Source organism: Lycorma delicatula, chromosome 1 (genome assembly GCF_047948215.1).
Source record: "Lycorma delicatula isolate Av1 chromosome 1, ASM4794821v1, whole genome shotgun sequence".
Classification (NCBI taxonomy): domain Eukaryota; kingdom Metazoa; phylum Arthropoda; class Insecta; order Hemiptera; family Fulgoridae; genus Lycorma; species Lycorma delicatula.
The window spans coordinates 295,775,587-295,788,783 of record NC_134455.1 but is presented as its reverse complement, the minus strand read 5'-3'; the positions used below and the strand labels follow the sequence as shown (position 1 = coordinate 295,788,783).

Below are 13,197 nucleotides of genomic sequence, written 5' to 3'. Positions count from 1 at the left end.
TTGTGCAGTCTCAACAGTACCATTCCTACAACAGTGAATTTTAATAAATGAAGTAGAAAAATAAGTAAAGTAATTCAGAGCCAATTGTATCTTTTTACCACAAACCTGCAACGAACAATAACACTTATACTCGCATATTACTAAGTGGAAAATTGTTAATACACAAAGTAATATTATTTTATAGTAAATTAAGAATTAAAATAAAGCATGTAGTTGAATAAACAACTGGTAAACATAACGTTAAAAAAAATTTGTGATCAAATATTAAAGTAAAATCACTTATATTTAAAATTAAATTAAATTATTTAAATCTGAATGTTTTATTAAACTACAATCATAGAAATAAAAAAAATATGTGCTTCTACAAATCTTTATAGTTAGAATATTGTAATATACAAATACTTATTTTAAAGGCTTTATTTAGTAAAGAAGATGTAGTTTCGTAAATTTTTTCACATATCTTGAAAAAGGTTTTTTAAGTAAAATATTAATAAACATACTAATATAGACAAATTGATATATTTTTCTATTGTTTTCTTCATCATTGCTTAGTATTTGATTATTACTGCATACAACATTATCTGGTACACTGAAATTTTCAACAAAGTTAGATGAAAAACTTAGGAAAGAAAATAAAAAATTTCCAAATTTAGGGAGATCATACTTTGTAACATTCTCTTTTCATAGCTCTTCATTCTTGCTTTACTTTTATCAAAACAATAAAAAATAACACATTCCTATATTTAAGAAAGCATTTGTTCATACTCAATAGCAGTCTCTCCATTCCTTTTGTAATTTTTATCATGACTGGTTTCTTACATTTATTTTGAGTTTTTTTTTTTTTAATTAGTGTACATTTTATGTTAGGGGTAACTTAATTTTAAATGAAATTAAAAGAATGTAAAATAAAACACTTTTTGAAAAAGGTTTTTAATCCTTCTTTAAATTTTTACTTACTGAAGTCAGGGCTAAATTAACCGTTAATTAGTTGGCGATTGTTTGATTTTAATTGTAGTGATTGTAGGCATATACTAATTTGTTATAGGAGTTTACTAGAAATTTTTATTTAAATTATGCTTTGCTTGAATTCATACAACACATAAATAATTTTTTTTTTGTATTCAATGATTTGACTGGTTTGATGCAGCTCTCCAAGATTCCCTATCTAGTGCTAGTCATTTCATTTCGGTATACTCCCTACATCCTAAATCCCTAACAATTTGTTTTACATATTCCAAATGTCACCCACCTGCACAATTTTTCTCATCTACCGGACAGGTTGGAGGGACACTCCAATATCAAAGCAACTACTCCAGGACGCCTAAATATGTAGCATATATGTCTGTCTTTTTTTTTAACTATATTTTTCCAAATTCTTCTTCATCAGTTTGTTGCAATACCTGTTCATTTGTCACTTTATACACCCATCTGATTTTTAACATTCTCCTATAGTATCGAATTTCAAAAGCTTCTAATCTTTTCTTCTCAGGTACTCCAATCATCCACTTTTCTCTTCCATATAAAGCTATGCTGCAAACATATACTTCAAAAATGTTTCCTGACGTTTAAATTAATTTTTTATGTAAGCAAATTATATTTCTGACTGAAAGTTTGTTCCTGTGCTATTCAGCATTTATATCAATTCTGCTTTGTCCATCTTTAGTAATGTAAATGAAATGTATGTAATAGATCTGCTTAAACCCAAAAAACAAAAGTAACATATCAGTAATAATATTTTAGCAGCCACACAACACACTTTCATTAAACCAACAAATCACTAACATATTTAATTATGTATGCAAAAATACCTTAATATTAATTATGCACACAGTATATTAGTTAAAAGTTGATTGCCTTTTACTAATTACAAATATAGTTTGTTGTAAGAAAATTGATTTCTTAAACATAGGTTTAGAAAAATCTATTACTAATTTTTTGGATGAATAAAATAAACAATAAAAAACAACAATTACCTGAAGTTTCATTTTATTTATTGGCTAGTAAAAATACACTTTCTATACAAAATATACTACACATTTATAAAAATGGCCACTTAATTCTAAATAAATAATATAATAAATATTCTATGGTTTAATTTTGAAATATAAAGCTATAATAAATGAATATCACAATTTTCAAGAAAAAAATAAATTTTACAGAGTATTTTATACTGAGTAAAATTTCTTACAATATTCATAAAAAAATAAAAATAAATATTACTATCTTGTACAAGCTGCTACCAATTCACAAATAAAACAGAGGAGTAATATTGTATAAAAGTGTTATATATGATTAAATGTATACAGTTTAAAATATATTTTCATTGCTTTAGTAATAAATCTGACACAATACTTAAATAGTGTTTCTTCACAAAGAAATCATTACTACCTTGTTACTACTTAAAGTTACCAGAAAACCATCCTCAGATGGTCGTCAGAGGAGACCTTTTAAGCAGTAGGTGACATACATAGCAATTCTCCATAATCATTCTAGATTTTGAAAACTAGTTTTGTAATTCTGAGAGCACTAAGATAAATAACATGCTGGATGTTTTATACACATATACATTTTCTATAAATGATACTGATTATGCTATTTTGAAAATTTAATAATGTTTCTTGAAAAAGGTTTTAGAATTATTGTACTATAAAAATAATTATTTATTTTAAGCTTCCAAAATGAACTTATGGACATAAAACTGACTCCATAGAAGCTTCATCTGAAGTACAAATACATTGCATTATCTGATTAATCTAATTTCCTTTCAAGTTTTCTATAAAAAATATTTTGAAATTATGTTTATGAAATGTAATGAAAATGTTTAGGTATTAAATATTAATTTATTTAAAAAAATGATTGAAATGCATAATTTTGATTTTAAAGTCCATGGGGTTGTTTTTTGAACTGTTTCAGTTTAACTGACAATTAAAAATTAATGGTAAATTATAAAACTATTTAATGTTGTCAACATTATTATGTAGAATAGATTGGAATGAAAATTACAAATCTTTTGGCTTTTTTCCTTTAATGTACTAGTTTTGTAATTACATGGATAATTATAGTAGAATGCAATAAATTTAATCCAGAGTTACATGTTTTTTTTACTATGTGTTTAGATTATGATAGTAGTATACTTTATACTAATAATAGTATTCAAAATACTCAAATTATGTTTTTACATTGCAATAATGTTATTTGTAAATGATAAAAATTGAAAAGATATTACAAATCAATGGCTAACCTAACTGTTTTTGTATGTTATTTTGTATTGAGAGAAAGAAAAAATGTTTATCAAAGTAATAAATTACAAATATTAGTAATTATAACACGAAATCTAAATATGTTTTAAAATAGCACGTTATTGCCTTTAAAAAAATAGTTTAATACTACAAAAAAATCCTGTTAAATCAGAGATTGCATTAAAATGCATGTGATATGTCTAAAAATTTCCTCCAATTAAGTACGACATCTGTGACTAATATGTCAGTTTGAAAGGATTTCAGAAAAATTATCTTCTGTCTTCATCTCATTTGGTGTTTATTATATCTGATAGGGTTGCAGCATTGTAATAAAAAGTGCTTTGACAAAACAAAATAATGTGTACCTTATAAAGAATTATATTTAATGAAAATACTTATGCAAAAGTTATTACATCAAAAATACAATAATAATAGAGCAGTTAGTTTAATTTAAAACAATAGTATGGTGTATCTGAAATTATGCTATTATCTAATTCAGAATAAATTAGATGAAAGTTAAATTTTCTATTGACTACACCCTCCCTGGTAACTGATAATAAAATACCTTTTAATTCAAATTGTATGTACTACATGTAATAGTATTCTATAAAAATAAAAACAGATTCAAGTAAGCATGATATATAAGGCAAAATTTAGCAAAAATTTACACTGTAATAAAGAGTTAAGTATCTTTATAATTAAATACTTAAGCAATGAATTCAGAATTTTGAATAAATATTCCTTGCTTTTGTAGACTACTTTTTAAAAATTTCTAGAGTAAAAAAAAATTGTCATTATTTTTGGTTCCAAATTCATTGCTACATAAAATTTATCTAATTGTCCTAAGAGAAAGATAAAAGTGTTTGATCCTAGGAAAGTCAATAAACTACATTAAAAAAATAAATGAATGTGAAGCTTAAAAAACAAAATTAAGATCTAAACCATGTTCAGATTTTTAAATTTTAGGAGAAGTAGGGGACTTAATGCACCTAAGTCTTTAATTTTGGTTTTTTTATATGAAACCTGCAAAGAAAATCTCCATACAGTCCTGTAGGCAGAGTTGTCACTACATTGAAAAAAAGCTGCTCTGCCAGTTACTAGAAAGTGGCAGCATGGCTCAATGACTGGAGCTAGGCACTGGCTAATACATTTCCCATGATGCCTGTCAAAGGAAGATAATGACAAGAGGTACTATTTGACCAGAACCAGTACTACATTGTTTTCAGTAAATCACGCTTTGGTCAGACCACTGAAGTAATGCAGAATGTAATTTCCATTCATTTGGGTAACTGCACACTGCTAATGACCTCAGAACTAAACGCTTACCTTTAAATGAACCTGTTCATTGTAAAAGAACTATCAGACTTTGAGTAAGACAAGTTGCAACCCTTACAACACCTGAACTGTCTCAGGATTCTCAATATTCTGGAAAATGAAGGAAGAAGTGTGATGAAATGTTAGTGGTCAAATTTACATTCAATGAACTTATTCCTATAGATCACACAAGTTAGGAATACTGGTGTAGATCACTGAATGCAGTTGGAATTTTTTAGTGGCTAATGATCGTAGCAGTCATACAACTTAAATGACTAATATGAACATATTTAAAACTGAATTAACCAAATTTAAGTGAACTTGACAAATAGTAAAGAATTTGCTTATAGAATGAGGAAGTCTGCATTAGGCAATTTACTAAAACAGCCATGGAAGCTGGACATGTGAAATCATTTAATTCATATGAAGCGCATACCTGAATGAAAAGGTAACTTAAAAAATGTCATGTATTACTTACAGCTTCCTGACTTACTGTGCATTATTCTCGAACCTTAAAAAATGATCTAGCTTTTAATCCCCAGAACAAATGGGTTTTTTTCTCTTGCATTTGTTTCCTCCCAGCTTTTTCTGTGATTAAATAGGAAGAATTTGATATGCTTTTTATAATCTGATACCAATCTAATGATACAATCTTAGGCATGTATCAATCTGATACATGCCTAATCAGGATTTGAACCCAGAAAGTTCCAGAAGACTTAAAAATTATCACTCTGCCACCAGAGTCAGGACAATAATAAAGCAGTTAAAAAATGAGTTCAGTTGTTTTGAGAACAGCAAATGAGTCAGTTGTCTAACATAGCTTACAACAGAGAAAAAGTAACAGCATTTTTAGTTTAAGGCATATTCACAGCAAGTTTCTTCTACATATTGCTTTTCTTCTTTCTTAAAAAAAAGATAGCTATTTAAGGTTAACCAAGATGAAAGATTTTATTTATTTTAAAAATTATTATATCAAGTCGCGTTCTTTTTTTTTAAGAGATGATTTAAAACTCCTGAATATATATGATTAAAAATGTTCTCAAGTACTTTCAGACATTATTTTTGTTGTCTCAATGTTAAAGAAAAAGTAACCACTAATGTATTGTAAAATTAATGTTATCCAAAGCCCATAACAAATTTTGGAATCTGATATGTGAGTGCAGGTATAGCCATAATCACCGACATCCTGAAAAAAAATTAAAAATCAAATGAACAAATTTACTGATAAATATGAAATAAAAAGACAATATGTTAATATATCTATTGTGTTATTTCTGTTATAAAATTATTATTTTTAGTAAAAATCATACTAAATTTGTTTTATAAAATAGAAGTTTTTATTTTTGTAAACCATTTTTAACCAAAATATTTGGTAGCATACATCAGTGATTTGGATGCTACATACTATTATATACAAGTAAAGATGTAAAAACATGCACAAATATATAATCATTATAATGCTAATCTTGAAATATTTTTTAATTGCAGTTTTTTAATCTTGGTTAATAATAAAGTATAAGTTATCTTTGTATAATAAAGTATATTGTGTTGTGTAATCAGTCGAGTGAGAGTTCATAAGTACCTAGGTGTTTAGTTTGATGAGAAGTTGTTGTTTAGCAACCACATTGCAAGTAGCGGCAGACGCCATCTCAGTGATGCACAAACTTAGGAGGATTGCTCGGAAGGACTACAGGTTATCTGGCCATCAAATGTACATGGTGTCTTCAAAAGCATGATCTCTTACACAGCGCCCATTTGGGCGCATAGGTTGGATATGAATAGAGCACTTGTTCAAAATTTAAGGAGTGCCCAGCGCAGAGCCTTAATTGTATGTACTGGTGTTTTTAAAACAATCTCCTATGAGGCTACCACTGTATTGGGAAAGGCTCTCCCAATCGATTTAGTGGTGAAAGTTCAGGCAGCCATGTGGAGATTGCGAAGAGGCCGGGATATTTAGGTATTTAGGATGCGGTTTCGGCTTGGGCCAGTACCGGAACAGGACGGTGATCACAATGCACCGGATCAAAATTTCGTTCAGTTGCCCATCTTCTGCCTGCGGAAGAGGCTGCAAAGCCTTGCCATAGAAGCATGGCAGCTGGAATGGGGCACCACGACTAAGGGAAGATCCTTGTGCAAGTTTATATGAAATCTGGGGGGATGGTATGCCTCGAGTTCATTTTTAAGAGCATTGGGTGTCCAGGTGCTCACCAGCCATGTTAATTTGAACCAATATCTGTTTTGGTTCTACCTGGCAGCTGATGAGCTGTGCGTCTGTGGGGAGGCCAGTCAAATGAACACCTGATGTTTGACTGCCCTGCTTTTGGGGGGGGGGGGGGCGAAACCAGGCCACCCTGGAACTTAGAAGTCAAGGGGAAAATTGGCCACTCACAAGCGGCAAGTCAATGTGGCTCTCGCCACATTGTCGGATTGTGGGGGAGTTCCTTGATGTGGTTGCTATGTTCGACCGACATCAGTAGTTTACTTTAGGTAAAAAGACTTCTAACGCTCTGCTGTGGGAAGCTAACCTTGAGATATATGGCTGACCACCAGTCAATTAGGGCTCCAAGCACTTTAATATGGTGGGCAGGTACTTGCTGGCATTCAGCGACCTAGGTGTGGCAGCAAATTGCTGTCTTGACACAGTAAATTTTAATTTATGGATGTCATATATACTTTTAGTAGTTGACGGGGTGCGCCTACCCATTCAGTCTTATGCTTTAGGGCGACCGAATGGTGTGGTGAAGGGAGAAATGCCAAGTAAACCAATAGTATTGCCAAATTTATTCAATGAAATATCTGAATTAGAAAAAGTTCTTTTAATAAGCAGTTGAGCCTGTTAGTTCTTCATTACAAATCTTTTTTCAAAATTTATTACTATTATTTATCTGCTTGTTTTTATTTAATTTTTTAAATTATGAATATGTAACTGTATTTCTTGAAATTCTAAAAAAAAATTTGTTTTATTTTACTAATAACATGGTTAATTTTAAACTACAAACATTTTCAATTATTAACTCGTAATGTTACAAAAAAACTGAAAATGTTTTGAAGTACTGGTAAGTTTCATTATAAAATTTGGTTTAGTCATTACAAAAGACTGTATTTTTAAATTAATATTGTCGATAACTGTCAAGGACAAAAATATGATAAAATGTACGATTAAGTAGAAGTCGATCCTTTTTAATTATTTCACAATTACAATGATTTCCAGGTGATTCAAAAAGGACTTCACAACTTTAAAAGCACAGAAAAATATATCATCAAGTTTATCACCCAACATTCAATTTAGTTCGATATGGCTTCAAATTGTAATACCAGATACATCCCACCTAAAGTCAATTTCATCCTAAACTATAGTCAGCAAGTTGGGCGTTACTTCTGTGGCTGCGACATTAATTTGAAGTCTTAGCTAAATTAGATCAGCAAGCATAGATGGTACATAAACCTGATCTTTAATAAAATCCCACAAAAATAAATCTAGCAGGGTCAAATCTGGGAGGCAAGATGGGCCTTTATGATGGGTCCACTGACCTGGGAATTGAGTTTCAAGAAAATCTCTGACTTCTAGGTGGTAGTGATGTGTGCCTCAAGTTGCTGATTGTAATGGCATTCACCTTGGTCATCATTTCCTAGCTGAAGAATTAGAAAATTTTAAAGCATGTCCAGATAAACAATACCATTTAACCATTTATGGTTACCTCCTAGAAGAAGAACAATCTATACAGTCTTTGTTTGCTTATAGCACAAAAAACAGTGACCTTAGGGCTATCACAAATGAGCTGCAAAGTTTCATGAGGGTTTTCACTACTCCATATTTGGTAGCTATGGGTATTCCTTTGCCACTTCGAGTTGACTTTTTTATATTATGTGCAAAGCTTTCTCTGAGTTGTTCCACAGTAGCTACAGGGATGTGCGGGTATCCTGCTGATTTTGTATGTTTAACAGAAGAACCTGTCTCAAGGAAGGTTTGGTGCCAAGAGTAAATTGTATGACTACAGTGGCAAACAAATCAATCCGAACACAGTATTTTTAACAAAAATTCTATTTTCAAAAGAAAAAATGTGTCAAACTTACTCAAATTTAATAGCTTATGTATCCTTTGTTTTTGATTACCTAATTAATCCTCGTTGGTATTAATTCCACTAAGGTAGAACAATGATTTTTGATTTCTTCATCTCGAAACCAAATCTGTATCACTGAACTAAGGTCAGTTTTTGTGCTATAATTCATTTTTCCAAGTCTTCTTTTTAGTATGGCCCATAAATTTTCAATGGGATTCAGGTCAGAGAAGTTCCTTGGCCACAAGAGCACTCAAATGTTTTGATTTTTGAAGAACTCTTTTGCTTTCTTTGACATGTGATGTGGTGCAAGATCCTGTTGGAAAATGAGTTCTGGGTTTCTTCTGCATAAGTGGAACTATTTTTCTTTGGCATGTGTTAATATATTGGTCCGATTTCATCATCCCAGAGGTATAAGTGCTCCTGGCCTTCATGTGTAAAACATCCCCAAAACATATTTAGGCTGGGTGTTTGGGAGCTTGTTGCAGGTGTGCTGGCATAGTAGTCTTATCATCTACCGACTTATGAATGTAGGCTACTCTCTCCCTTTGGATAAAGAAATGAATCTTGTCTGAAAAAATGACTTTTTTCCACATCTCAATAATCCATTCTTTAAGTTCCTTTGCCCATTGAAGTCTTTTTTGTCTTCATAACCTGTGTCAGTAACAGCTTCTTTTTAGCTTTCTGAGCAATCCTCCCCACTGCCAACAATCTTCTATGAACTGTCATCAGAAACGTTAGTCCCACTGGCTCTTAAGTTCCTATTAAGGTCAACAGCTTACAATCTTGGATTAATTTTGCTTTTTCTTATCCTATGTTGGCATGGTCTTCTTTTTCCGTCCACATTTTCCTTTTCTCTTTGGAGAGATGGAACTTGTTTCCCTAAACCTTTTCACAATTTCATTTACAGTATACCCCACACTACACTCACTGACAATCTGTTTTGAGACATTTGTGTGTGTTGGAATAGAGCATCAAATTCTGATTGCTTTCATGGGGTTATATCATGTATTAATCAGAAACGAATAACAAACTTATAACAGAAACTCACAAGGTCACCAAAAACCAATTGACAATGAACTATAAAAGCACATAAACCACTAATTCTGTTTGTATATAAACTAGCAACATAACCTGAAACACAAAACAGCAAACAGTCTGCCACAGAATGAAAATTCCCCACAACAAAACAAAAATTACTTTTCTTCAGATTAATTTGTTTGTACTGTACTAGGATGCTCCCTACCATACTCTACAGAAATTCTTAAAAGACTGCGGAAAAGAGTTGCCCGCATGAGACCAGCCATCAAAGACAACTGATTGCTGCATCATGACAATGCACCTTGTCACACTGCACTCTCAATTAACAAGTTTTTGGCAAAGAAAAAATTTCTGTACTTCCTCAACCATCTTATTCACCTAATTTAAGTCCCTGCGACTTTTTCCTGTTCCGGACTTTAAAAAAATACCTCAAAGGACACCATTTTGGGACAGTAGAAAACATTAAAAAAATGTAACTGACCATCTGAAGGAAATTCCAGCACTGCTATGAAGAATGGGAAAACTGTTTGAAGCATTGTTTGGCTTCCCAAGGGAACTATTTTGAAGGTGATATGAGTCCATGTATATTTGGATTGTAAATAAAAAGTTTTTCTGAACCAGTCTCATTTTTTATTTAGAGACCTTGTTCACAGCGAGCACGTTTCACACCAATAGGGTGTCCATTTTTAACAACACTGGTGACAGTGCTGGTGGTTGAATTCTGTACTAATGAACTATGCGAATCAAAACCTGATGCGTTTGTTATGAAATGAGATCCAAACTGAATATCTAAGTTATTTAAACAAATTTTTATGTCTTTAAAGTTGTGAAGTCATTTTTGAATCTTCCAGTATTTTATTTTATTTGTTCTGGCACCTTGTACATCTGAATGTTTTCTTGACTGACCATCTATTTATTTATTTTTAGTTCTTTATTATTTTTTTAATTGTATGGATATTTGATTAATTGTAATGTGTAATAACATGAAACAACCTTAATGTTTGTGAAATTCAATCATAACTAGTGATTACTTGAAAAAGTACATATTTTTAGTTCTGTATTGTAATAAATTTTAAGAAATCACATTTTAGCTGCTAGATTTAAATCTGTATTGTCATACACAGACATACATTTTGTCTGTTCAGGATTATCTCTGTAACTGTTGGACTGCTGAAAATTCCTACATTGTTACTTCTTCACAACAGGCTAGATGAGAGAGGAATCACATTTATTTATTTGTTATAAGTTTGGTATAATGGTCACTTTCAAAGATAAATCATTTCTTTACCATTCTACAAACTTTTGTCTTTCTTAAAAAAAGGAATCAGAATAAAACTGACTAACATAAGTAAACTTAATTTATAAACATGATCTTTTCTTGTGGAATTTGTATAGAAAACTGTCTTATAAAAAGAAAAGGTTTTGGAACTACCATTTAGAATCAGTAGGTGGTTTTCTCATTCTATAAAAATATCTGCTGTAAAAGTATTATCATTAATACACTTTAAGAAATACACTCATGTCCGAACAACAATCTTAAAGAATTTCCATAAGTGTTTTTATATCTTTTCTTTGTACAAAATTAAATTGGTGGTAATTACACAAGATTTGGTCTAAGTTCTTAGACCATTATCCAAAAGCTAATGAAAATAATAATGGAGAAACACCTGTCATAAGGATAGATAGTTATAAGTAGATAAAAAGTATTTGCTATCAAACAATGAATAGAACGGGCTTGGATGAGGTATCCAGAATACTGATTTTGGTTTTAGAAATTTGAGCGAGTATTTCTTGATGATGTAACCAACAATTCTGTAGATTGTAAATAAATAAATATAAAATCCATTAACAAATAAATAAAATTTGATATGCAAAAATATACAATAATATAAACAACTCAGTACTTCTCCAGATGCCAGATGCACTATTTGGAAAGGAACCATCAGACAAAATTCAAAATGATTTTTTCAGAGAATCCTTTTTTAACTTTTATTTGCTTTAATCCTTAACCTTCAAAAATCTTTGGCTAAAATGCATCCTTAATGTTTCTAAAATCACTAAACCTGTCCTTGAAAGGAATCCCTATTTAAAATTTCAAAAATGTTTTTGCAAAAGTTGTATATAATTTTATTTGCTTAAATTTGTTTCTAAATTTACAGTAAATAAAAAAAGTATAGGATCTGCATTCTTTGCTTGTGAGTTTAACAAGTTAATAAAAGAGAATAAGGATTAATTATTTTATGTATACTATTTTTTATAAAATACATCCAGAATCAGCAAAGTGCCAATCATTCATCGGGAAACATATACCTATCTTTTGCAGAATATGATTTAGCAAGTCACTCAAAAATCTTATATATATATATATATATATATATATATATATATAAATTACGACTTGCTCTCTGTTTAGGCTTCAGTGTTCAGTCAACAATGTTGGTAAATTTATGCTTAAAACTATCATCAATTTTAAAAAGAAACCATTCAGATTGGCCCAATTATCCTTGAGGTTTTAAGCGAACATTGATGCGTACCTAGAAATACATGTTCTGATTTATAAATAAAGGTGACAATTACATCACATAGACTGGTTGGTTTATTTTACTTCTTTTTGCATCAGTCTGTTAATAATATAATGAGCAATATATAATAAAAACATCCATATATATCTTTATTTTTTATAAATAAGAAAACAATGAGACATCTATAAACAATTTAAGTTCTAATTATAAAGTTGCTAGGTAAGAAAACAAATACTTTTATACTACTTTTAAAATAGTACTAGAAGGTACAAAGCTAAAAGTATAATAAGTGCTTACTTATGTCTTGCAAATGTTGTATATTCTAACTTTAATAAACAGTTTACCAAACTCCATCCTAGCAGCAAAACATAATATTTTATAAAATTGTTTACGTAGTGAATTTGTATTTTTAACCACTATTAGTAGTTTCTCAGAGATCTCTGCTTCATCAGAACTCTTTTTTTTTATTAAAAATATTAAATCTACAAAGACTGAGTTTACAATCTCACTCATTAATATAAAATGAACTGTTCTGTTCTATTATAATGTGTTGGTAGATGAAGAAACTAATATTGTTGTAATGGACATTTTAATATGTACGAGGCTTGGCTGATAAATTTTGTACACTAGCGTGTTACACAGAGACAAAAGGTACTGTCGAGTTGGGCATGGCAGCACATGATAGCTAAAATCTCCCTCTACAAACCTGCAATAATGTGTTGAAATCCATTTACCATTTTTTTTTCAGCTATAGTTAAAATGGAGTCGAGTAGGGCCAATATGTCAACACGGTTAAAACAGCACACAGTGATTGAATTTTTAACAGCAGAAAATTTGAATCCTACGAATATTTTTCATCATTTAAAAGCGATTTACAGTATTGAAACTGTTGACAGGAGCACTGTGAATAGGTTGGCGATGAAATTTCACAAATGTGAAGCTGATAAAACGACAATTGAGGACACACCTCGCAGTGGACGACTACTTTCTGTGACTGATAAGAAACATTGAAAGGAGGTGGAT

The 13,197-nt window shown here is 30.5% G+C and overlaps 1 protein-coding gene across 5 annotated transcripts in view; it reads right to left on the bottom strand.

Moving 5' to 3' along the window:
• Positions 1–1,974: 1,974 nt before the first annotated feature.
• Positions 1,975–13,197, bottom strand: part of LOC142333132 (sphingomyelin phosphodiesterase) — a 217,670-nt gene continuing 206,447 nt past the window's right edge. For all 5 annotated transcript variants that reach the window (XM_075380071.1, XM_075380078.1, XM_075380063.1 and 2 more), the window contains one exon: positions 1,975–5,739. Coding sequence is in view for 1 of the 5 variants with exons in the window: in XM_075380093.1 (XP_075236208.1) it covers positions 5,670–5,739 (70 nt within the window). In the remaining 4 variants the exon portion in view is untranslated. The remainder of the gene's footprint in view (positions 5,740–13,197) is intronic.